This window comes from Vespula pensylvanica, chromosome 1 (genome assembly GCF_014466175.1).
Source record: "Vespula pensylvanica isolate Volc-1 chromosome 1, ASM1446617v1, whole genome shotgun sequence".
Lineage (NCBI taxonomy): Eukaryota > Metazoa > Arthropoda > Insecta > Hymenoptera > Vespidae > Vespula > Vespula pensylvanica.
Window position 1 is genome coordinate 9,096,434 of NC_057685.1, and position 25,303 is coordinate 9,121,736.

Here is a 25,303-nt window from a genome sequence, read left to right on the forward strand (position 1 = left end):
CATAGCATCGGCACATCTTCGTCTTGTTAAGAGTCGATTGCTACATTAAACTCTTTGCTTGTCCTATACATCATATATTATAAACATTCCAATATTACATTTTTTTTAAATTTACAATTTTTTTCTTGTGTTTTATGAAAAGTAAAACTTTTTTTCCTAATAGAATATATAATTTATATCTACCGTAATTTAAACAAGCAAAAGATTCAAATTATTCGCATTGTGAAACATCTCGTAATACTGTAATGCATTTTCGCTCATAATGAATATATTCAATAGACATAAAAAAAAGGATAAAATAATTTACAAAATATTGATAGATTAATAAAAATCAGGTAAGAAGAAATTCTGTCAAAGATGGACAGAGAGTTTGATATAAGAAAAGATTTTAATAGAACGTCAACCATCGCCAACAATCCAAACGAAATACCACACACACTTTTAGCAAGGAAGGATATTATCTACGTGAGACATAAATTTTAATTTCAGATGAGAACAATCATATCCCGTCCGACGAGTCAACGGTCTTTCCACTTTAGGCCACCAACGCTAGGACCGCCGATCGAAGTTGTCTGGTTTTACATCACGGTAGAGGGCGATCTCATATATGTGTTTCATGTAAAACATGCCTCGAGCATCGACAGCTAAGTTACCTCGCGACGACCACCCCTTTTTGCCACCCTCACCTCCCACTTGCTCTCCACGTTACACGTTGAACCTATCCGAACGTGCACGGTTTACACGTCCATGTACCTAATGTTTACAGTGTTAGGTCTATTGGATTAGGCCATACATAAAGCACCTCGTTCTCTTTGATATGCACGTATGTGCATATCAAGAACTCTCTCTCTCTCTCTCTCCCCCCTCCCTCTTTCACACACACACACACACACACTTTCCAAATGAGCGTGCTGTGTGATCGAGCGTGCTTTCATTAGTCGAACTCGACCCCCGAGAGACGATCACACGAAGAACCAACGCCGTTCGAATTTTTTTTGTTACAATAACGATCCTTTCAATCTTTTCTATTCTGTAAGTTTTCGTTGTTATTATTATTATTATTATTATTATTATTATTATTATTATTATTATTATTATTATTACTTTGGAAATAACGAAGATTATAAGCGCGGATTTAACAACACAATTGTATCGAACTTCTACAAGAATTGTCTATTACCGTTTAAAAGATCAATCGAGTTCTCGATATTTTTTATTTTCTTTATAGAAAAAAATGATGAAAATTTATTTGACAATCAACAATATAAGAAAGACGTTACTTTGGAAGAATTGGACGTTCTTATCTTCTTAAAAAAGTTATAACGAAAAATTGTGCTCGTGCGAGCCATTTCTCTCGTTCGTTTCTTTTCAACATCCAAACCGTAAGGCGCACGCTTTCTAGCAATTGGCCCGGCTAGTAGGGTGGAAGATCGTGAACGGAGATATGAGCCCGCGTTCTCCGCATATAGGGAATTTCCTCCTTCGTATCCCAGCAGATTGAAACATTGCTCATTCAAGAATCGCAATGATCGTTAATCTTGCACGAATTGCGCTGCCTCTCTCTCTCTCTCTCTCTCTCTCTCTCTCTCTCTCTCTCTCTCTCTCTCTCTCTCTCTCGTTTTCTCTCTCTCTCTCTCTCTCTCTCTCTCTCTCGCTTTCTCTCTCTTTCTCTCCCACTCTCAATAATTACGGGACAATGTATAAGCTTAGAAATTAACCCTCTAATTATTAACACTGCTGATTGTTAAAATAAATTTCCTTTCTATGTTACTATTACTAGTAATTAAAATAGAAAATATCAGTCTTATATAATTTAATGTATTACTTTTTTATTACTTTGAATTCATTGATAAATTTATCAGTAATATCATATAATATTTATACATCAAAAATAAATATATATATAATATTACATAGATATATACATATATATCTAAATGATATTACTTTTATAAATTAGATAGATCAGATCAGCAATATAGATATTCGAAGCACCTTGAATTTAAAAAATTAAGATTGTTAATAGCTTTCTCTCTGTTTCTCTCTCTCTCTCTCTCTCTCTCTCTCTCTCTCTCTCTCTCTCTCTCTCTCTCGTTCTCTTTTACCAAGTTTAAAAAGAAATTCTCAAAAATAAATTACATAAATTATATTTTCTTTATCAAGCTATTACAATTTACTATAAATAATTAACATTCATTCTATTATAAAGAAGTTTACATTAATACAATAGAAAGTGCAATTTTTGATTAACCGACGAACGTTTCTCAAACCATTGCGTAAGTCTTCGAAACTCGAACGTAATCAAATCGGTGTATTGGCACGGCCGAGAAAGGCTCGATTAAATTCACGGTTACGCGAAGTTTGTGGCAATTGAAACGGAGAGCGGGTCAAACTGGTTTCAGAGAAAGAAGTAGAAAAAGGAAAATAAAAAAGAAAGAAAAAAAGAAAAAAGGGAGAGAGAGAAAGGGGGGGGAAGAGAAAGAAACGATAGAAGGAGAAAAGATAGAGAAGAAAAAGAGTCTGGATCGTAGGGAACACGAAAAGAATCCACGGGAGAAAACGGCTGGATGTTACGGTGGATAGAGGAGTGAGAGGAGAAAGAGAAAAAGTGAAGAGGAGAAGGAGAAGTGAAAGAGGAATAGAGGAGAGGAGAAGGAGGAGTGAATGAGAAAGAGGAAAGGAGAAGGACGAACGAAAGAGGAAAGTCGAAACCCGCGCCGAGGAAACATAGGAGCGCGTTCCACCGTACAATACACGCGGAGGAACACGCGGGCTTTTTCTCGAGACACGTAGAGATATATACTACATGTAAAGAGAGAGAAAGAGAGAAAGAGAGTAATGTGCGCGCGCGCGTACGAGCGAGAAACACGCGAGTACCATGGGCCGTTTCGCACGTACGTTTCACGAAGAAGAAGGAGGAGGAGGAGGAAGAGGATGAGAAGGAGGAGGAGAGAAAGAAGGAAAGTGTGAGCGAAAATACACACAAGAAAGATACAGCATGTACGCGTTTATATATACACGTGCGCACGCACACACACTCAAAAAGAATAGACAGAGAAGAGAATACAGACACATAGATCGCATACTTATGCCGGTGCTGTGCACATAAAGTTAGGGGGCCGCGCGTTCTCTTTCCTACGCTGCCGCACAAGAATAAGAAACACGGTAGCATACATAAACAAGGAGGTTGGGGATGCAGCAATTTAAAACGTACCCCGGAATTCCTCCCAACGGGGCCGTAGAGCGGCCCTCTATATTACGAATTCCCCTCCTCTTTCTCCTCCTCCCCACCACCTCTCACCCTTTCTTTTTCTCGTTCTCTACGGCATCCACGCTACGAAATTTCGGTCGCGTAAGAAGATCGAAACTGCTTGCGATCGCATAATTTCTTTTCGATTTCATCTTGTCTATCTAAATGTATGTGTGTGTGTGTAGTAGTAATAGAAGCTAGTACAGTAGTAGTAGTAATAGTAGTAGTAGTAGTAGTAGTAATAGTAGTAGTAGTAGTAGTAGTAGTAGTAGTAGTAGCAGTACTAGTAGTAGTAGTAGTAGTAGTAGTAGTAGTAGTAGTAGTAGTAGTAGCAGTACTAGTAGTAGTAGTAGTAGTAGTAGTAGTGTAGTAGTAGTAAAATAGTAGTAATAGTAATAGTAGTAGAGTAATAGACGTCGGTAAAAAATAAAAATTAAGAAATAAAAGAAAAAATGATGAATCCATAAACGAACGATCTCCGTAAAGCTTTTTCTCGCAAATTATTAAAACTCTACGGCATTGTCGAGTTCCTCTCGATAGATCTCAGCTAGTACAGGGCTCGTAATAAACTTTTATGAGACGTTAACCGCGTATAATATCGAAGTGGAAATCCTTGGCTTTACATGATGACGCCCATTATGCAGATCCTACGTCGTCGTAGTCGTCGTTGTCGTCATCTTCGTCGTCGTCGTCGTGGCAATGCCGCGGATAAGTCAAATAGCGATAACAATGGCGGGAGGGAATTTGAAGTTGTGCGGCTCTGAACGTTCTGAAGGCAGGGCGATTGGCTGTTTGAACGGCGGTGTCGCCTCAGGCTGCCGTGTTTGCAGACATAAGGGAGTCGAGGTCGGTCGGTTCTCTCTCTCTCTTCTCTTCTCTCTCTCTCTCTCTCTCTCTCTCTCTCTCTCTCTCTTTCCCTTTCTCTCGTTCTCTCTCTCGTTCTCTCTCTCGTTCTCTCTCTCGTTCTCTCTCTCTCTCTCTATCTCCTTCTCTTCCTTCGTGAAGTGCGCACACGCGATGACTTTGGATTCCAGAGAAAGAGAGAGAAAGAAAGAAAGATAGATAGAGAGAGAGAGAGAAAGAGAGAGAAAGTGGATGGAGAGGGTACAGAGACGAGGGAGTTCAATTGGTGGCGGCAATCCTAGTAATGTACCCGTGGGGCTGTGTCAAAGTGCCTTCTAGAAGAGAACGATGTTGCATTCAGCATTCTAAAACTTCTTTCTTGCTACGCGAAAGGGCCGTAAGCTCGAGAGAATGAAAAAAGAGAGAAAGAAAAGAGATATTCCTGTTCTTGTACCAACGATTTTATTCGAATCTCCACGCATAAGCATTGCACATTTTCGGTTCCTTCCAAACAGGACTATCGAAGAAAAATTGACATCGGAGAGAATGACCATGGATGCCGTTCGAAATTTTCGGACTCAAGAAAAATGATATCGTTAAAGAAAACTCGATGAGAAAGAAGTTCGATGCTTCTTACGTTCGCACCTTTCTACTCGAAGTATGGCAAACTTTTAAAAAGGCGACGATCTCTTAATAATACATATCGTGGTGGTGGAAGCGACCGGTAAAACAGTTATAAAAACAGCGGTAACTACGTTAGAATCAATTATTTAAGATGCAGAGCTCCGTAAAGAGAGAGTGGAGCAGTCGTAAAGGGGGTGGAAGAAAGTAATGCCGTTCGTGGAAGGATGCTGGTGTCTCAAGGAGGTGCCTTCGGGCGAAGAAAGAGAGAGAAAGAGAGAGAGAGAAAAGAGAGAAAGAAAGGATAGATGGAGAGAGAGAAAGAGAGAGAGAGAGAGAGAAGCAAAAGGAGAGAGGTAAGATGGCTATCGCGGGGATTATAAAGGCCGTAGTTAAAAGTTGCTTCGACTATCAGGGGACTGACCGGCCGGAGACGAAGTCGAGCGTTATTGCGAGACGCTCTCGTTTCGTGTGAACTGCGAAAAGTTTGAAAAACATTCGATAAACCTTTAGAACTAGCTGAAATTCGAGAGAAAGAGACGATCGATCGTGAATCGCTTCCGATCGGTTATTTAGATCTTACTCCTATTTAAAATGACCGTACATGTTTGGAACGAAGAAGATGACAACGACTTTGACATAGTGATCATTGGTGCTGGTTTAACGGGACTTAGCACAGCGTACAATATACTTAGAAGAAAACCCGCTTTAAGTATACTGATCATCGAAGGAACCGGTAATAATTCATAATTTTTCCTATATTTCCAATCGAAACAGTATATATACCTTCTTACAAACGAGATTCTTTCGTCATAAAATCTTATGTATATCTTATATCTTTACGATTACTATAGATAAAGCCGGAGGACGCATTTTATCACAGAATTACAGCGAGAGCTTTTACGCCAGTCTCTTGCAAGAACGCGTCACTCAACTTATCCATAGACTGAACATAAATACTTGCCCGAGTCAGAGCACAGATGGAAAAAGAGTGTTTTTTACGAAAAATGGTCCCGTAGAAAATTTTCCAAGCTTATTCGCAGCTGAAATTCGCTACTTTATTCAAGTTGTGATTATTTATTTGGATCATTGATTTTCAGAAATAATATTCTTAGACTCGAGATCTGATAGACTTTATAATTTTCTTCTTTTTTGTTCAGATTCAAAAGAATTGTTTAAAACCATGTTTCAAAACCTATGTCAAGAATAAGATTACACGTAAATTAGCCACTACCAGCGTCGATCAACTACTGAAACAACTTGTGTTCTTCTCTTATGCCAGATCCATATGCAGTTCACTTATTTATAGCACATGCGGTAAAATCCAATTCTGACGTTCTAACTTTTCAATCAATCCTCTTCCCTATTGGATCTTTCTATCGTATATTCGTTTATCAGGAATGAGAGATCTTCGTAAACTATCAGCGTTATGGATGTTTGTAATGTTAAATGGTGCAGGTGGATTGCTCGGTCGACTAAAAGTAACGATGGGAGATGAGAACCGTTATTTCGTTCAAGTTATTATCCAATATCCTTACAATTAAAACAATTATAATTAACAACGTACCAATAATATCGCGATATTTTTTAAAATTTCAACGAAAAAAGGAAAGATTGCCCTATTTGACAGGGTGGAATGACGCGAATAACCGAAGAATTATTAAAATATATACTTGCCGAACATGGTCATATAATTTATAATGAAATTGTTACAAATATTCAATTCAACGACGATAGAGCTTATTGTTATACTACACAAAATTGTTTCAAGTACGTTTAAATAATATTAAGCTATATATATATACATATATACGTATACAGATATTTGTATAGAATTAATTGATATTAATCATCGTATGAACGTGCGTATTAAAGTAATATTTTCGTAAATAATTTTCATAAATTCAATTGTATACGGCTATATAGATGTGACATCGTTGTGATAGCAGTACCACCCCCGGAAAACTCTCAAATTCGTATCGAACCATCTTTACCCGCATACGTATCTCAATCCCAAACGTCATTCCTACATAGTGATAACATATTTTTCAATGTATTTTACAAAAAACCTTTTTGGAAAGATAAGTATAACGGCAATGTTTTAGCCACATTAGAATCCAATACTATCTTAAATATCGCCTACGATGCAACCTGTAATAACGCAAACAGAGGAATTATAGCTGGATTTCTTAATGATACCAATGTTGTATCGAATACAGCGAAATTACAATTGTTCGAAACGCTAAGTAAATGTTTTCAAAATGAGGAAGCGAAACGTTATATCAATTACAAAGAACTTCAACAATCTGCGAACGAAGATATTGGAATTAAATTAGAAAGTGGTTGGCCTATGAGCGTTATGCAACCATCTCATGTATTTAATCCTGTTGATCAAATAAATGCATCCAATGATAGGTACGAATATTCCATTAATCTATTTCAAATGTATATTTTTGAAGTATTTTAATGGTAACTCTTATTCTACAAGAATTCTCTTCGCTGCTAGCGAATATGCTACAAAATGGCCTGGAACGATAGATGGTGCAATAGAGATTGGCGAAGTAACAGCGTGCCTGATACTTTTAAAACTTAGACCACAATCTTTAGAGACTGCTGACATGGTAACTATGTACGTTTTAAATTTACCAATTCATTATATAATCACTACCTAATATTTTTTAATAAATATTTTGTTTAAAAATAAATCTTTTGTTTAAAAAATATACAAATCTCGATGTTTTACTTTTGATACAGATCAAAAAGCCTCATCACCCAGAGATCGTTCCACACTGAACTAGCCATGATGCAATATTTTTGTTTAGCAATAAACGCGGTCATTTTTCTTTCATTTTTACACATGGCATATGACAAATATTAATAATGATATAAATTTACTAACTAAATCAAATAATTTCAATAACCTTTATTTTTTATGAAATCATACATAAGATTCAGGAAATTCAAATGTGACATCCCGACCCGTCAGTTTCTTATAGACAGAGGCAAAAGTATCAACCTAAAAAAAATAACAAAGAATCTTTGAAATTGCAAATAGCGATACATGTATGACGACGATACAATCTGTATATGTATATTATATGTATTTAATGTGTGATTTAATCACACGATTAACACCATGAAGACATACCTTATGCTCAATGTTTGTCTGTTCATTCTTATCCAAATGCACTTTGATCAACTGCTTGCCTTCTGCTTTAACACGAATGCGTTTACCAACTATTTCTACTGGATATACCAAATCTTCCAAAAGAGCATCATATACAGCGGTTAATGTACGGCTATAAAGTTAAACAATGTCATATATTTAATATTAATACATATATAACATTCTATTACATTACATAAAATTTAAGCAATGTGTTTTCATGAGACAACAATATCAATATAAAAATGTTTATAAATAATTGTATTTGCACTGATATAATTAACAAATAATTATATCACCTTCTTGGCCTCTTTTGCTTATTCTTTGTACGAGTTTTCCTCGTTGGTTTAGGTAAGATTTTTCTTTCACCTACAAACATGACATGTTTACCCGAGAACTTCTTTTCTAATTCACGTACCAGCCTTGTATGAATCTTCTGGAATGCTTTCAACTTTGGCATCGGTACATAAATAATAATCGACTAAAATGAAAGTAAACATCAATTAATTTCATAAAAATTAAATGTTTCGACCTTTTCTTACGTATCACGTATATACATATAAAGGAAATTTGTACGTGAGATAGTTGTATCAAAAAATATTTCACCTTCTTATTATTGGTCTCGATTTCTCTCGCTTTAGTGATATAAAGCTCTCTCAGTTGTGATTTTAGATCACTATTCATTTCTAGCTCCAAAAGAGCTTGTGAAATACTAGCTTCAAACTGATCAGGCTCAGCGCCACCGCTTTTTATAATTTTAGCGTTTGCCGTGAACATCTGAAAATAATTAGGTTATGTTATTATTGATGCAAATTTTACAGCACTGATTTAAAACTAATTTTACTACTGCAATAAAATATTAAAAACTCTAATAATAATCTTTTTAAATCACTAGATAACACTTCAAAACGACGATATATTATCAAACTACAATCTTTCGGATGTCACACGGTATGCAACATCCATCGGTATCAACTTGCTGAACATGTCATCTGCGAAAAATATTCACTTCCATATCACTTTAAGGAATTTTTAATCACATTCACAAAGTAATTTAACATTCTTTTTTAAACTTTTCTGTTAAATCAGAAAGAAGCTCTAAAAAGCACGTACCTTGACGGCTTCACGACCGCATGAAAGAGAAGCGGAAGAAAGAATGAAACATAGATATGCAACTTCCATACGAGTATGATTTGCTCATCTTTTAACATATGCTCAGGATTGGTGGATTTATCGAGCGCACAATATCAGCCAATAGTATATGAATATATTTTTACGAACTTCTATAAAAAATCTTTATAGTAATTAGTAAATATATTTCCTTTTCTATTTACCAAAATAAATTTATATAGAAAATATTACAAAACTATAAAAGTATTATTCTATAATACGCCTATATGTATGTGAGCAGAATAATCAGTATCGTACAAAGAACATAGATCACAAATGTAACGGTTACTAGATGGCAGTATGAACGCGTTTCTGGAACATATTCCTATTATTCTAGATACTAATCTTGAACATTATATACTTGGACTATTCATTGTATTACGTTGAATTGTGCTTAGTACCACTACCGACAAAGAAAAAGCTGGTTACGAAATATTATAAAATATTAAGAAGTGTAGGATGTAAATGTTTTCTCAATAATGAATTGTATATTAATATGTTAAACGATTATTTTTGGATACATACTCGATATATAATTACGCATATTATAAGCTTGCAAAGCAAGAAATTTTTTATGGTCGGCTTATTATGATCGGTGTTTATACACCGCAGACCGAATGTGAATCAAAACTTCTTCATTATATAAATATATATGCTTATCGTTGTTTCATTAAAATAGTGAAAAATGAGTTCTGGATTTATATCAGAAGCTGAAATAGCGGAGCAAAGGAGAATAAGACAAGAAGAATGGGACCGTGTACGAACAGCTGACCAACCTTTAGGTTATTATCGTACAAGTTATTCAATTGTTCTTTATTTATCAAGTGTCATACCTATCAAATTTAAGTAGTCTGTTAACTCTATGTAATGAAAAAAAAGTATAAGAAAAAATTAGAATTTTAAAATCAATATAAAATATTTAAACTATTAGTAAATATATTCTTTTTCTCTTCAATTGTATTCTCGCAAAATATTTATAATATAACAGTAAAATGATTAATATTTTATCATATTTTTCAAATAAAAGAATATATAAGACACGTGGTTATAAAAGTCTAATAAATACGATAATATAAAATTTACTTTTTAGAACCTCCTGAAGAATCATACGATCCTAGATCTTTGTACGAACGATTGCAAGAACAAAAAAACAAAAGAGATGCAGAATATGAAGAAGCGCATAAACTTAGTAAGCTGAAATTATTTTTTATCAAATTAAATTTATTAGAAACATTGTTATTATTGTTTTTCAGAAAATATGATAAAAGGATTGGATGATGATGAAGTGGAATTTTTAGATTTGGTTGATAGGACCAAGTTAGAGGAAGAGCGTAAAAAAAATCTTGAAGAAGAAAAAGAAATGCGCGATTTCAAAGCTGCTGTTGCTTCTTTACAAGAAAAGTCATTAGATGAAAGATTAAAACAAGAATTAAAGAAACCTCAGATCGCCAACAAGAATATTTGTAGTAGCAGGTAAAATATTAAGTCAAAATACATTTATGCTATATTTCAATTGATCGTTATAATTGCATTAATTATTGCAAATTCTATTCATAATTAATAATTTCTTCAATGTCAAATCAAAAAAAGATAAGTGAAAACTAAATTAATTAAATAATTGCTTTAAAATTTTATTAAAAGATTTACTTTATCTTTTAGTGGTCGTAATTCACAGTTAAAACTATTGGCAGGTGTAGTTGTGAAAAAGTCAGAAAAACCAAAGTTGAGTAAGTCAGAATGAAAACTTATGAAGTATAATACAAACATTCAGTTAAAAATTTTCTCATGAATTAATAATTTAGGTGAAAACAAGGGTGTCAAAAGAAAATTGTCTTCGCCAGAACCAGATAAATCTTTAACAAAGGAGGATGACCCTCATTTACAATATCCACAAATACTAAATGCCGAATCAAATATACTTGTAGAAAACAAAAATTCATGTTTATCTAACACAATGATAAATCATACAGGAGGAATGAAATGTATTGGTATTTTACCAGGACTTGGTTCTTATGATGATTCGAGCGATAGTGACTGTAGTTCAGATACTGATCAAGATCCAGAGTTAAATCAATCTAAATATGATCTTTTAGGACGTAAAATAGAAGCTGCAAAAGATAAGGAGAAAAGCTGAATGGAAAGTATAAGTAAATTTTTTTTCAAATAATAAGATGAGTGGCATTTTATTGTAACTAGTTGTGAAATCAGAAAATATAATCATAACTTAAATTTTTAATTTTGAAAATATTAAAGTTCCAATATATGATGCGTGGATATATAAAAATTGAATTATTCTCTTAAAAAGGTCGTGTGATTTTTATTTTTATTTTAGCTATATATTATATGTTAATACAATAAGATTAATTAAAGAATGAAGAATGTAATTATATGGGGGTATAAATGTATTAAGCAAAGACGACCAAAAAATTTACATTCCTATACAATCGATAAATGGTTCTAATCAACGTTTTTTCTAATTGGTATTAATAATACTTTAAATTGTTGACGAAATATCAACAATAAATAACTTATGTATATATACATATATATATATGTATATATGAGCCGTTTTTTAAACGATACATATCCAATCTTTATGCCGAGATATTTAATGTTTTGTATTTTAAAGTATTTAAAATATTGTTAAATGTGCTAATAAGCTTGTTTTATGCTTTTAAAATTTCAAATATGCTTAATTTTATTATGTGTGACCATTTTTATAAATATTCTCAAAGTACAACTGTTTTTGTTAATTGCTATTTTCAAAAAAAAAGTGAAAATCGTGAATATCACATTTAAATTTATATTATAATTAAGAAAAACTTTTTGAAACTTGATTCTAAAATAAATAATGACAATTATAGAATAAAGATGTATTGAACATAAAAATTTATTCATTTGATAAATATTTTTGAGAGTACTATTATAAGTTTAATGGGAAAACAACTTTAAAAAAATGAAAGTACACCGTGGATAATATTAAGGATAATATTAATAACTCTTATTCATCTTTTAGTCTTTATTTGGCTTCATACAAAGTGTCATAAATATTCATGGTGGACAGGAGATACATAAGGTAATGAACTTATCATATCATTGTATTTATCTACTACTATAAATTTTGAATTAGTATATAATAGTAATATTATTTTGCTGAAATTTTTTGATATTCCACATGTCACTATAAGTTATAATATGTTCTTGAGCTGTAACATTCTGAATGTTTTTATAAAATATATAGTATTTTTTAATTAGGCCAGAATCAGTCATAAGCTCTTATGTTCCACAAACATAATTAATGAATAGATTTCCATTGGTATAAATAGGTTTATACCAGTTTAAAAAAAAAATCATTCTTACAATTTCATTTTTAAATTTCTTTTAACTAATTCGTGAAAATTGTACTATATTGATTTTGTTACAAATATAAAAAAGAGAAATTTATTTCTGACTATCTATTGCTAAAATTAACTTTAATTCACTTTTTCGTTTGGACTTATACCATTTATAGAAAAACGGCTCGTATATATTGTAATTGTATTGTACATAAATTATAATATATAGATTCTTTTCTTCTTACTGTTTTATAAGCTTTTTTAGTGTATATAAAATTCTAATTTGCTTATATCTTTATAATAAATATTTAGCTTATATAGATTTATTTAATATAAATTACTAAATAACATACATGATCTGTCACTATAACATAATATCTTTTTTGAAATTTTCTTAAATTATTTAATTACTTTTGCAATAATAAATTTGTAGTATTCATTTTTACTTTATATTCTAATGTCCTAAAGCCACATTTACAAATAAAAACACTTTGTAGCGAATCAAGTTCGCCACAATTATAACCTTAAATGAAAATCGATCATGCAAACATTATTTAATGAAAAACAGCCAACAAATAATAATCCTGTACAAATGAAGACATTTTGTAATATGTTTCATTTTATTGTTCTCTACGTGTATGCAAAATCCTGCTGAACAAACGTGTTCTCGTACGTATACATTTTTACATATATATATATACGTATATATGACAAGTAACTCCCGTGTAAAACTAAGTTCCTAGAAAATATATTATACGAATTCGTTGTACAAAACAATGAATTAAAATAAAAAATAGGCTTGTTTCAAAAATTAAAAAAATTATACTACTTTTTTTAAACTATTAAAAGTCGAATAAAATAATTTTCAAATTTTTATCTTATTTTTTTAACGAACACAAAGTAGCTATACAGAGCTATTAACGAAATACTCATACATACAGAACGTTTTACAAAAGTAAAATAATATCATGTAGGAATATCATATTATAAAGGGGTTACTTGTATAGCCATACTCTTGATAGACAATAATTTCATTTTTTTTTATACGATGCGTGTTTTAGGGCTATTTAATCAAGATTATTTTACCTTATTGAGATATTAGTTGAAAAAATGGAAGGAAATACTTATTATATAGAAACTACATTTATGAAATATGAAAATCCACAATTTTTGTGGCCTGTTCAACAATTTCATTCTAATACAATATTAATGTCACCCGTGTTTCTATTACCGTCTTGTACATATACAGCTACGATGGAGCATACTGGTCGTAATCTAACTTTACAATTTGATTTTGACGAGAAACAATATGGCGGATATTTAAATGTTGTATATTCTTTGTTAGATTGTTGTCAAAAGACACAGATTATAAATGGGACCAATAAATCAATCATATATCAAAACTTGTCTTCATTTTACAGCAAATTTGATCTGTCACTTAAAGTCACTCATATGCTTCCTGTAACTAAACAATTGCCCAATTTCAAGATAAAACATATACGAGAAATAATGAGACATATAAGTTCATTACATTTTAATTCTGAATTAAGCGATTTAACAATATGCGTTGAAGATTCAGTATATCCTGTGCACAAATGTATACTTGGAGCACATAGTCCTGTATTTGAAAATATGTTCACATTTGGAATGAAGGAACAGAAAGAAGACAGAGTTTATATAACTGATTTAACAAAAGGAACATGTACTTCTATGTTGTCTTATATATATACTAATAGACTTGAAGATTTAGATAATATTGCAAGTGAACTTATTTTTATAGCTGACATGTATAACATACTAGATTTGGTAAAATTATGTAAAGGTGCTTTGATCAAACAAATGAACGAGGAGAATGTATTCGACACTCTTGTTATTGCAGATAAATTACATATGCATGATCTAGAATTACGTTGTCTTCAATATATAGCGCACAACAAGACCATTATTCATTCAAGCAAGGAATATGAAGATATAAAGAAATATCCAAATATAGTAGCAAAAATTTTGGATTACTTCATGGGCTAAAAATACTTTATTGTTTTACCAAAATCTTAGTGTATTAAATTGATATGAATAAAATTAAATAAATTTCTTTTCTATAATTTTATGTTCTGCAATTTCAATTTTTCCATATAATCGATAAGTAGTTCTTATTTATATTTCTTCTAATTGGTATTAAGAGTATTTTATTTCAAATTAAAAAAATATAAACAATGACTTATGCACACAGGATATAACAAAATTTCAGAAATTGATTCCTTATATATAAAAAAAATCTAAAAAAAAAATCTAAAAGACTATCAATATGTTTAGATCCAAAAATGCTTAATTTCTGAGTCATACTACCAATTAACAGTACATATAATAGTTTAGTACGACTCGTGAACGTAATAATACTTGACTGACTATAACTAGCGATAAGAACTTAAACACTTTGCTTCGAATCTGTTTCACTTGTTTAGTGAATTCGAATTTTTCAAAATTCAAATTTGTGCTCAAATGTGATTTGAAGCATATGAAATCTTGAAAATCTTGATAAATCTCGAGTCTTCTGTCACTTTCATTGTTATATCGACAATAGACACACGCTGAAACAGTTCAAATTACTTCGAAAATTATTGAATATCTTCATGGTTAATTCATACGTTTCAGTCTTAAAAGTTTCGATAAATTTTAAAAGCTAGATGAGTGAATATCCAATATAAATAGATATAAATATTTTATATCAATATAAATAAATATAAATATTTTATAAGCTTTCTGATTACTTTTGTTCAAGCTATATCATTAACATAAAATATTTAAAAATTTACTTAAAATTAATGTACTATTGTGTATAATATAATATAATAATATAGATTACAGTAATTATATTTTCAAAGATAAATAAATATTAGAACCATTTCAACAATTTACGACATTTCTTCTTTTTCACTTTAAGATTTGTTTCATTTAAAAAAAAAAAAAAACCGCGAACTTTTCGTAATAATAATTTTATTAATTGTTTAGAATACTAAAATAAGTAGATTAAAGAATTTTAAATAATACCTTGTTACTAAACAAGTAATAAAAATTATTAATGGTATAAGATTTAATATATTGCGCGCAAAAAATCCATTCGCTAATACAATATAAGTGACAATATATTCTAGATTTATCAAAATCATTAAGAATTATAAACTTAAAATTATGTTCGAAATTACGATACAGATGCAAAACGGTTTGAAGTATCCGAGATCTCATTATGTAAATTCATGGTTGCTTGAAAAAAGATTCATCAAAAATTCAAAATGTATATTAACTATATTAAGTTTCGAATCATATTCGAAGAGTTTGAAATTGTCGTCATTTGTTTAGATTCAATGCGATTCGATCATTATCTATAACGAACTAATTTGAATGAACAAAGAAGATTCTCGTAAATCTCTATTGGTTCGCGTATTGGAAATCAAAATTCTCAAAATGTAGATGAGTTTTCTCATCTAGACGTGCAATACGCTATCTAGATGTAATTACTTGCCTTTTAAGAATTGTCACAGTTTACATCACATAATCAAATAGTTTTTCATTCTAATAAACGTTATGCAGCCAATCTCATAAAATATTTTAGATTCCTATGACTCGTTGTAAATGTTAAATTCAGAATTTTCAAACTAAAGCTCATTGGCAATCTTGTTTAACATATTTTGCATTGTATCGTCCGTAGATCAAGTGAACATTAAACAAAGAATGTTGGCTAGCATGAAACAAATTTTGTTAATTTCATGTTAATCTATCAAAATATTCCCTAAGAAAAATTATTACAAGTTTGTTGAGTTCATATGTTCATTTATATGTTAATAGTGTGTATAGATAAGTGCAATAAAAATACCAAAGAGTCATGGAGACATTTGAGAAGATAAAAAAAAAAATAATTAAAAGATCTTTTAATTTTACGTTAAAAAAAGAAAACATTCTGTTAAGATTAATAAAAAAATATAAGAATGAAATTGAGTATAAACAAATTGACTGTAATAAATAAAATAAAAGCTACTGAATACTAACAAAATAAAAGCTAATGCTTGCATAAAGCTTATCAAAGATTTCAACACGATTCTTGAAGAATTTAGAAATCTTAAAACATTAAAAAATATATATGAAAATATAAAAAAAAAGAACGAAGCATAAATTTAACGAACATAAATTATATGATAACTACATATTTAATATAATTATATTTATATATTATATATAAATTTATATATTAACCCTTTGACTGCCAGCGAGGCGATCGGCCCTTTGTGTCTATACAAAACCTGTCATAGGTTAATGCATCAGTTCCGTGCATTTATATTAGGATTATCGCTCCTCTATATTTCTTATATATTTTTCTTTAAATTTAGAAAATTTAGTATAAAGTAAATATTAAAATTTTCTTAGAAAGAGAAAAATCGACATTTTTTTTTATAAAACATAAAAATATGCATGTCAAATCGGCTCTGGCAGTCTTCGTATATACCGTACAAATGAGACTAGAAGGCAAAGGAATAAATATAGTTATAATCATATATATTATATATTATACATAATTATGTAGAATTTGTAAAAAAATTAGATCATTGAATTATTTGATTTAAAACTCGAATTCTTGTTTTTCTCTTTTAGGACGGCTGCTTTAATTATTAAACTATCCAGGCGCCTCTAATCTACTGCTCGACGAATACTTATATCAAATGAAGGTGCTCACTCACAATTAAAATAAAATTATATTTATATATTATATGTAAATTTTGGTTATTAAATTACATATTTATATATTAATATGATTATGATAATTGTATTTTTAATTTCAATTTGAAAGCTTAATCGTTCTATTTGGTGCAATGACGTGATCTTTCGCGGTAAATTTTTGGTTATGTTCTACTGTTGGCAATAAATATTAACTCTCGAAGTAAGGATAAAAAAAAAGTAAATATTATTCTATTTGATTCTGTCTTATATTAATCTGTCCTGATCCATCTCGTCTCATACTTTTTTTATCTTGTACTATATTTCTACTTACTCTAACTTTTTATTTAAACGATCTTAGATATCATAGAATGTAGGGGCTATATAAAGAAATGTTTCATATAAAAGTTATTTATTTTTTATGTAAAATAAGATAACGTTATAAAAATTATTAGTTTCTATTAAGAAAAATATAATTGACCTTAAAATGGTCTTTAAAACACTACCGAATTAAAAATAAATGAGATTGTAAATGTATTTGTTCTTTGAATCAAACAATTTGTATTTGAGATTTTCTTTTCAAAAATTGCTTTCGAGATATTTAAGTCTTAATTTAAAAAATTTACTTTGTATATAATGATTAGGTATCTGTCGGCATCTTCTGTTTTAAGAATTATACAAAGCAATATCCAAATATTTAAAGTAAATAAAAATTGAAGTCTTTTGGGAAAAGAACATCTTAAGTGAAAAAAATTATTGCATATTATATGTTTGATCTTTCGAAAGATTGAACATTTTTTCCGACTTTTTATTTTATCAAAATCACAAGAAATAAAAATGGAAAAGAACTACCAAATTATTTTACAATCTCTCCTCTGCATGTATATATGGTTTTATAACACTGCTTTAAAAATAAATTTGTAAGAAATTATTGTCTTAATATAGGTTTCTTGATATTTTCTTCGAGCAAAAATATTGATGTATTTCAGACTTTAATTAGTAATTAAATGCTGCAGTTTATAAAAAAAAAGAAAAAAAAAACTAGTTTATTTATATAGATATATAGAAATGTAGAAAAAAATATTAATTTTAAACAAAAATAAAATTTTTACTTTCTAGATTTTGTATGTAAATTTCTACTATGAATATATATAATAAGAGAGCATTTTTCGGCGAGCTTCTTTTATTTTTCGAACTGTACTACGTGTGTTAATGCGCTCCCATTGGTTAATTCACCGTTATGTGATTCGTCAGTCTATATCGGTGTGCCTTCTGTGATGTCACGTTCATTGGTGCCCTTTTTGTTTATGACATGTCTTTTCATGGCGTTTTAATGCTCCATACATAACCTTGACTGAAAATCGATCATGCAAAAAATTATTCGATGAAAAACGGCCAAGAAATTATAATCATGGATAAATAAAGACACTTTGTACTATGCTTCCATTTTATTGTTTTCTACATATATGCATGCTGAATAAGAGTTTTCCGTACGTATAAATGTTACGACGTATATGTGTATGTACAAGTAAACCTCGTATAAGACGGTCGGCTAATTCCTAAAAAAAAACAGTATTATGTAAATTCGTGCTATTCAAAACAAATTTAGTTAGAACAAAAAAGAGACTTAAGTTTCAAAAATTAACAAAACTATACTACTTTCTTTTTAAAACTATTGAAACTGTATTGTTCCACTGTGCAATATTTAGCCGAATAAAATAATTAAAAAATTTTTATTTTATTTATTTTATAAACAAAAGTAGCTGTCACACGCCTATTAGCGAAACAGTATACATACAAAACACTTTACAAAATTAAAGTGGGACCATGTTTATTAGAGTAATAGCATATATAAAATTAGAGTAATACCATATTATAAAGGGATTGCTTGTGTAGCCATACTGTGTGTAGACATATTGATTTTATTATTTTTAATACGGTGCTTGTTTTAGGGTTATTTAATCAACAAACTATTTTATTTTATTGAGGTATTATTTGAGAAAAAATGGAAGAAAATACTCATTATATAGAGACTACATTTATGAAATATGAACATCCAAAATATCTGTGGTCTGTTGAAGAATTTTTTGACGATACAGTAAAAATGTCACCTATGTTTCTATTACCATCTTGTTCATATGCAGTCACAATGATGTATCGAAATGATGATCTTGTTCTGCAATTTGATTTTAAAAAGAACCATTATGGTGGATATTTATTTGTTATATGTAATATATTACATTTAGAACAAGCCAGACAGATTATAGATAAGGCTCATAAAATAATTAAATATGAAGATCTGATGTTAGATGAAGAAGAATTTGATGTGTCACTTGAAGTCGCTCATATATTTCCTGTAACTAAACAATTGCCAGATTTCAAATTAAAACAATTACCGACAATAATGAAGCATATAACTACATTGCAAACTAATTCAGAATTAAGTGACCTATCGATTTATGTTGAAGATTCAGTATTTCCTGTGCATAAATGTATACTTGCAGCACAAAGTCCTATATTTAGAAGCATGTTCACAATTGGAATGAAAGAACAAAAAGATAAGAAAATTTATATAACTGATGTAGCAAAAGAAATATGTAACTCTATGTTATCTTATATATATACTAACAAACTCAATGATTTAGATAATATTGCAGATAACCTTATTTTTATAGCTGACATGTATAACATACAAGATTTGGTAGAATTATGTAAAGAAACTTTGGTCAAGAATATGAATGCAGAGAATGTATTTGACACACTTATTATTGCAGATGAATTACATATGACAGATCTAGAATTACACTGTCTTCATTATATATCAAAAAACAGGAGAAATATTAATTCAAAGAAGGAATATGAAGAAATAAAGAAATATTCAAATATAGTAATCAAACTTGTGGATTTCATGATGGAGTGAAAATACTTCATTATTTTACCAGAAACTTAGTGTATTAAATTAATAGAAATAACTTTTAATAAATTCTTTTTTACTTTTACATATATACTGTTGAGTATCAATTTTTTCATGAATCTCTCAAATTTAATAAAAAAAAAAAATATAGACATTTTATAATTATATTTACATTTTGTAATATTTTACGTGTTACTTAATTAACGGCGTTTATAATTTTCGTTTATAGTTTTAAAGTTCAATTTCATTAAGATTAGTATTACCGCTTCCGTCTACATAATATACTTCGCACGTTAATATCTTATTAATAATTAACTTGTAGACGATACTTGTTTAATAGTTTTTTAAAGATAACTAAATAAAATATATAATTAAATAAGAAACTATATAATATATTCTATAAGAAAAACTAAAAATCATTCAATTTCCGGTCAAACAGGAAATCGGGTGTTTTATTTCGTACTTTTAAAATATTTTGCTCATAAAATTATGAAGTTTTTCTTAATACTTTTTTTTTTTTCTATTGCTTCTAACAAAGAAGATATTCAACTGGACCTTCATTTATAATCAACTTGTATACATAAGTGCATTCATTTTTAGGTCGTTTGGGTTAAGGGGAAGATATTTATAATTAGACGAATTATTTTCTCGTATTCATTATTGTAAAAACTTACACATCAATTTTATAAATCTCTAATTCATGATCCCAAATAATATGAATTTACTATGATATGTGTGCGTGCGTGCATGTGTGTATTATTTTTTATATATTATTTAATATTTAAAAAAATAAATAGTTTTATATGTTTTCAATTATACATAATAAATTACACTGACATTATGCCAAATTGATAACGTAGTTACTAAAACTAATTTTAACTGACCATCATTGTATTCGTTTGCATTAAATAGAAAATAATAAAAATTTCTTTAAAAAGGTAAAAAACCATTTTAGTGTCTATTTCCTATAGATGGCACAATTGTCTCATCTTCTGTACTTCCAAATGCAACACAATTGGTATCTTACTTGAATCGAGTAGTCATTGGCATAAGAATATAGCCTAAAACAGTTTTTTCTAACGACTGGACTGTAAATTTATTTACTTGATGTATTAACAGCTTTATATAGACATATTTCACACGGAATTTGATATAGGTATGCATTTGAATCGATATGTATATATATATATATACACACACACATACGCAGCTACATACATACACATATACATACATATATATACAAATTGTATATAAAATAACATATCTCTACATTGTGTGTAATTAACATATTATTTTGCATAATATTTATTTATTTATTTATTATATCTTACATTTTATTTAAATATTATTAAAATAATATAAATTAGTAAAAGATTGTTCTTTATAAAATTAATTATGCTTTCAAATTTGCTCTTTCGAAATATTCTAAAAACTATATCGTAATTTATTTTGTGTAATTGATATAATTTATATGAATTATTTGTACAAATAATAGCTTATAATCATATAAGAAGATTACATGTTAAGTATACAATAATATATATGCTTATATATTTTAACTATGTTTACTTCTTTAAAATTCTATATATATTAATTACATTTATTATATTAAGAATGAATTGAAATTTATATTTTTATAATATGAAGAACGATAAGAACATATTTTTTTGCGATAAATTAGTAATATTTATTACAGATAATGTATACCAAAACATTTCTGATTAATGGATAATAGATTATTTATTTTTAGAATAAAATATATACTACTATATTTTATCTTATCTATATATAATCTTTGTTATTTTGATATAAGGAAAGAGATATGTTTATTTGTAGCCATTTTCATCTGGTGTCATTACAATGGCCGATTCCAGTGATTTGGATCGGCAAATTGAACAACTTAAGAAATGTGAAATCATAAAGGAAGCAGAAGTAAAAGCTTTATGTGCAAAGGCTCGTGAAATTCTTATAGAAGAAAGTAATGTACAACGAGTTGATTCTCCAGTGACAGTAAGTTTTAATTGACAAAGTTAAAAATATCTAATAATTTGTCACAAAATATTATATACAAGATAATTAAAATTAAGTATATGTGTGATTAAGGTTATTATTAATTGTAATTTATGTTTGTAGGTATGTGGAGATATTCATGGTCAATTCTATGATCTGAAAGAATTATTTAAAGTAGGTGGTGATGTTCCAGAAACTAATTATCTTTTCATGGGAGATTTTGTTGATAGAGGATTCTATAGTGTCGAAACATTCCTTCTTCTCCTTGCATTAAAAGTAATATATCTATAAATTTAGGAGTACATATTACTTGTTTTCACATTTTCAATGTATTTGCATTATTATTTTTGGAAATTTTGATTGATTTTATAGGTACGTTATCCTGATAGGATTACATTAATAAGAGGGAATCATGAATCAAGGCAAATTACTCAAGTATATGGATTTTATGATGAATGTTTACGTAAATATGGTAGTATTACAGTATGGCGATATTGTACTGAAATTTTTGATTATTTATCGCTGTCGGCAATTATAGATGGTAAAATATTTTGTGTTCATGGTGGTTTGTCTCCTAGCATTCAAACTCTTGATCAAATTCGCACTATAGATAGAAAACAAGAAGTGAGTAATAATAATGAAATATTTAATTCTTTTCTTATAATAAGATTTATTTGTTGTTATATAGTTTTGTTATATTAATATTTAATATTTATACACACACATATATATAGACTAATAAAAATTATATTTAAAAATGTGAATCCAACTTTCTATATATAAGTTATAGAGAGAATAATATGAAACTTTTGTACAGGTTCCTCATGATGGTCCAATGTGTGATCTATTATGGTCTGACCCAGAAGATACTCAAGGTTGGGGAGTCTCACCCCGTGGAGCAGGATACTTATTTGGTAGTGATGTTGTAGCTCAGTTTAATTCTGCTAATGATATTGATATGATATGTAGAGCACATCAGTTGGTAATGGAAGGTTATAAATGGCATTTCAATGAAACTGTTCTCACAGTATGGTCTGCTCCAAATTATTGTTATAGGTATAAATTTTAATTAATATTTTAAATGCAAGTTATATTATTATTGAAATGTATATGGCTTTGTTGTAATATATTTAGAAAATCGGACTATTTTCGTATGTTATATATTTTTTTATTTATTTTTAGGTGTGGTAATGTGGCGGCTATATTGGAATTAAACGAACACTTACAAAGGGATTTTACGATCTTTGAAGCAGCACCACAAGAAAGTCGAGGAATACCTAGCAAGAAACCACAAGCAGATTACTTTTTGTGAATTGAATATTATGAAATTCAAACCTGCATGTTATCATTCTAAAATCACTGACATAGGATCTTTAAGTTTTTCATAGGTAATATGTGTGTGTTCATGTTATGACACCACAAGTATTTCCAATTTATACGAAATCATCAAATTTATTTTTAGTATATTTTTATGGCTATATATATAAATCGACAATTATATTTATTATTGAATACTGGACAAAATTATTTGCCAAAAAGATTACGTAGAAATGACAACATATGTTTAATATGAAAGAATACTAGCACTCACGATAAAATAATCGTGCTTTACTTCGTTATTTTGCATCTATAAAGTCTTCAAAAACTTTTTTGTAAACTCTAATATCGAAAGAAAAGTACATTGAAGTTTCCACTACATTTTTTTCAAAAAAGAAAAAAAGAAAAAAAAAGAAAGAGACATTAAAAAAGCCATACAAAACTTAATTCTGTATCCGTATAAAGATTATATTTCTTAATTAGTTTTTCTGTATCTTTCCAATTTTTGCATTCTTTTATGTATATCATTTGTTGATACGTAATTTTTTCTGGATGTACATGTCAAAGGAAGTAAAATACAAGTTAAACGCTTAAATTCATTAAATACATTTATTGAAATAAAGCGTAATCTTTAGTCTTAATAGAACTGACCGTGAATCTAGCAAAACAACAATTTATTGCATAAAGTAATTAAATGATTCATTTTATATTTACGTTATTTCTGTAAATTGTAAATCTTTCATCGATCTTTAAATAACAGAAGTCAAACGCTATTTGTCATACGTGTTTTTGTAATAAATATGCATAAATATCAAATTCCGTATAATCATGAGTTATATCGTTGATTAATTTTATTTTTTACCAAGACTGTTAATATAAACGGTACGATACGATAAAAAAATGAAAGAAATTGAAAAATGTTAAGAAATGTATGAAATTTACGTATATTAGGATTAAATGTTTTATTTAATAAAGCCGTTTATAGACGGATACATTAAATCTGTTTTATTTTATGCATGTAAAAATTAAAAATTCACGCGCTTTGTCCTACGTATAATTTAATTATTTGTTTTAATTTTCAAGTTTCATTTTCTACCTCCTTTTAATACTGATACATTGTATGTTGTTATATTAAATGTTTTTTTAGTTACTTTTGATTTAGTGAATTCAATAAAAGTCGAGAATTACATATTTATATTATTCGACGTGATTTGAATATAATCATGTAATTTGAACATGCATATGAAAAAAAGAAAATTAAGTTATCATATACATCTATATACACTTGTTAAATTACACATAAAGGATAATAATTGATTTTAATATAGTCGCATATCCCTAGAATTACTTCCTTCTCCGATTTACTTTCATCCAACAACTTTTTACTATTTTTGATCTTTATTTATTTAATTCGAATATATTAGATGAATATTACATGCACGATGTTTCACACTGTTATTTATTTATAAAAAAATTTATTGGAATGATTTGGAAATAAATTCAAGTACATTATTTTAATATGTAAAATTATATGATATTGTCGCATAATAAGAACATATATTTTCTAATATACAGCTTATTCCAGTATATCAATTGCACGAATTTCATGCGATGCAAGTCGTGGTATAATTGTATTTAAGAAATATTTGCGAAATTGACACCCGTAGAAATCTCTTGTCGGGTTTTCTTTGTCTTCATCTTATGTTTATATATATTGCATTTTAATTACTTAATTGGATAGGTTGGATTTATAAACTTTTCATTTGAATGATTTTGTACTCTAATATATATCGTATTTATAACATTTTTTGAATCCTATATACTGAAATATTGTAATTATTATTAAATCTTCATGACTCAAAAATCGTTCGATTACCCTGCCGTTGATTATCCATGTTGAATTTACGGACGCTTAGATATGAAATCAGCATAGTATTTTGATTATAACTAATAAAAACATTTTTAAT

At 29.0% G+C, this 25,303-nt stretch overlaps 7 protein-coding genes across 11 annotated transcripts; 6 read left to right on the plus strand and 1 right to left on the minus strand.

Moving 5' to 3' along the window:
* Window positions 1–4,740: 4,740 nt before the first annotated feature.
* On the plus strand, window positions 4,741–5,828 carry LOC122636461 (polyamine oxidase 1-like). The gene is made up of 2 exons (XM_043827685.1): window positions 4,741–5,450; window positions 5,569–5,828. Exons 1-2 carry the CDS (start codon window positions 5,309–5,311, stop codon window positions 5,805–5,807), a joined length of 381 nt encoding a protein of 126 aa, XP_043683620.1. The 5' UTR covers window positions 4,741–5,308; the 3' UTR covers window positions 5,808–5,828.
* Window positions 5,829–6,061: 233 nt separating this feature from the next.
* On the plus strand, window positions 6,062–7,386 carry LOC122632945 (amine oxidase [flavin-containing] A-like). Its single transcript, XM_043820275.1, has 3 exons — window positions 6,062–6,484; window positions 6,641–7,129; window positions 7,203–7,386. Exons 1-3 carry the CDS (start codon window positions 6,351–6,353, stop codon window positions 7,384–7,386), a joined length of 807 nt encoding a protein of 268 aa, XP_043676210.1. The 5' UTR covers window positions 6,062–6,350.
* Window positions 7,387–7,622: 236 nt separating this feature from the next.
* LOC122636454 (40S ribosomal protein S7) lies at window positions 7,623–9,131 on the minus strand. The gene is made up of 5 exons (XM_043827672.1): window positions 8,994–9,131; window positions 8,487–8,657; window positions 8,180–8,361; window positions 7,863–8,013; window positions 7,623–7,730 (listed from the first exon to the last, which is right to left on the minus strand). The coding sequence occupies exons 1-5, from the start codon at window positions 9,060–9,062 to the stop codon at window positions 7,653–7,655; spliced, it is 651 nt and encodes a 216-aa protein (XP_043683607.1). The 5' UTR covers window positions 9,063–9,131; the 3' UTR covers window positions 7,623–7,652.
* Window positions 9,132–9,411: 280 nt separating this feature from the next.
* On the plus strand, window positions 9,412–17,352 carry LOC122636437 (PSME3-interacting protein). Of its 5 annotated transcripts, none has more exons than XR_006328952.1 (7): window positions 9,413–9,832; window positions 10,141–10,239; window positions 10,304–10,523; window positions 10,710–10,777; window positions 10,853–11,187; window positions 12,067–12,126; window positions 17,030–17,352. XR_006328952.1 is itself a non-coding variant. In XM_043827644.1 (6 exons), exons 1-5 carry the CDS (start codon window positions 9,736–9,738, stop codon window positions 11,182–11,184), a joined length of 816 nt encoding a protein of 271 aa, XP_043683579.1. In that variant the 5' UTR covers window positions 9,413–9,735; the 3' UTR covers window positions 11,185–11,187; window positions 12,067–13,489. The 5 variants fall into 5 exon arrangements, 2 of the variants coding, with proteins under 2 accessions (XP_043683594.1, XP_043683579.1); XR_006328947.1 differs by lacking the exon at window positions 17,030–17,352 and adding an exon at window positions 14,265–14,492; XR_006328948.1 differs by lacking the exon at window positions 17,030–17,352 and adding an exon at window positions 14,313–14,492.
* On the plus strand, window positions 12,917–14,492 carry LOC122636424 (speckle-type POZ protein-like). Its single transcript, XM_043827614.1, has 2 exons — window positions 12,917–13,054; window positions 13,447–14,492. Exon 2 carries the CDS (start codon window positions 13,496–13,498, stop codon window positions 14,408–14,410), a length of 915 nt encoding a protein of 304 aa, XP_043683549.1. The 5' UTR covers window positions 12,917–13,054; window positions 13,447–13,495; the 3' UTR covers window positions 14,411–14,492.
* A 1,001-nt stretch (window positions 17,353–18,353) lies between the features above and the next one.
* Window positions 18,354–20,095, plus strand: LOC122636432 (speckle-type POZ protein-like). Its single transcript, XM_043827625.1, has 2 exons — window positions 18,354–18,582; window positions 19,045–20,095. Exon 2 carries the CDS (start codon window positions 19,098–19,100, stop codon window positions 20,010–20,012), a length of 915 nt encoding a protein of 304 aa, XP_043683560.1. The 5' UTR covers window positions 18,354–18,582; window positions 19,045–19,097; the 3' UTR covers window positions 20,013–20,095.
* Window positions 20,096–20,901: 806 nt separating this feature from the next.
* Window positions 20,902–25,200, plus strand: LOC122636415 (serine/threonine-protein phosphatase 4 catalytic subunit). The gene is made up of 6 exons (XM_043827604.1): window positions 20,902–21,162; window positions 21,846–22,019; window positions 22,143–22,295; window positions 22,392–22,643; window positions 22,837–23,075; window positions 23,202–25,200. Exons 2-6 carry the CDS (start codon window positions 21,870–21,872, stop codon window positions 23,329–23,331), a joined length of 924 nt encoding a protein of 307 aa, XP_043683539.1. The 5' UTR covers window positions 20,902–21,162; window positions 21,846–21,869; the 3' UTR covers window positions 23,332–25,200.
* The last annotated feature ends 103 nt before the right edge of the window (window positions 25,201–25,303 follow it).

Coding starts and splice junctions, on each gene's coding strand:
- LOC122636424 (XM_043827614.1), top strand. CDS start 13,496: ATGGAAGGAAATACTTATTATATAGAAACTACATTTATGAAATATGAA.
- LOC122636454 (XM_043827672.1), bottom strand. CDS start 9,062: ATGGAAGTTGCATATCTATGTTTCATTCTTTCTTCCGCTTCTCTTTCA. Junction 8,362..8,486: donor TCGAGACCAATAATAAGAAG/GTGAAATATTTT, acceptor CTTTCATTTTAG/TCGATTATTATTTATGTACC. Junction 7,731..7,862: donor AGACAAACATTGAGCATAAG/GTATGTCTTCAT, acceptor TATTTTTTTTAG/GTTGATACTTTTGCCTCTGT.
- LOC122636415 (XM_043827604.1), top strand. CDS start 21,870: ATGGCCGATTCCAGTGATTTGGATCGGCAAATTGAACAACTTAAGAAA. Junction 22,296..22,391: donor TTCTTCTCCTTGCATTAAAA/GTAATATATCTA, acceptor TTGATTTTATAG/GTACGTTATCCTGATAGGAT. Junction 23,076..23,201: donor GCTCCAAATTATTGTTATAG/GTATAAATTTTA, acceptor ATTTATTTTTAG/GTGTGGTAATGTGGCGGCTA.
- LOC122636432 (XM_043827625.1), top strand. CDS start 19,098: ATGGAAGAAAATACTCATTATATAGAGACTACATTTATGAAATATGAA.
- LOC122636437 (XM_043827644.1), top strand. CDS start 9,736: ATGAGTTCTGGATTTATATCAGAAGCTGAAATAGCGGAGCAAAGGAGA. Junction 9,833..10,140: donor AACAGCTGACCAACCTTTAG/GTTATTATCGTA, acceptor TTTACTTTTTAG/AACCTCCTGAAGAATCATAC. Junction 10,778..10,852: donor GTCAGAAAAACCAAAGTTGA/GTAAGTCAGAAT, acceptor TTAATAATTTAG/GTGAAAACAAGGGTGTCAAA.
- LOC122636461 (XM_043827685.1), top strand. CDS start 5,309: ATGACCGTACATGTTTGGAACGAAGAAGATGACAACGACTTTGACATA. Junction 5,451..5,568: donor ACTGATCATCGAAGGAACCG/GTAATAATTCAT, acceptor CGATTACTATAG/ATAAAGCCGGAGGACGCATT.
- LOC122632945 (XM_043820275.1), top strand. CDS start 6,351: ATGACGCGAATAACCGAAGAATTATTAAAATATATACTTGCCGAACAT. Junction 6,485..6,640: donor ACTACACAAAATTGTTTCAA/GTACGTTTAAAT, acceptor ACGGCTATATAG/ATGTGACATCGTTGTGATAG. Junction 7,130..7,202: donor ATAAATGCATCCAATGATAG/GTACGAATATTC, acceptor TTATTCTACAAG/AATTCTCTTCGCTGCTAGCG.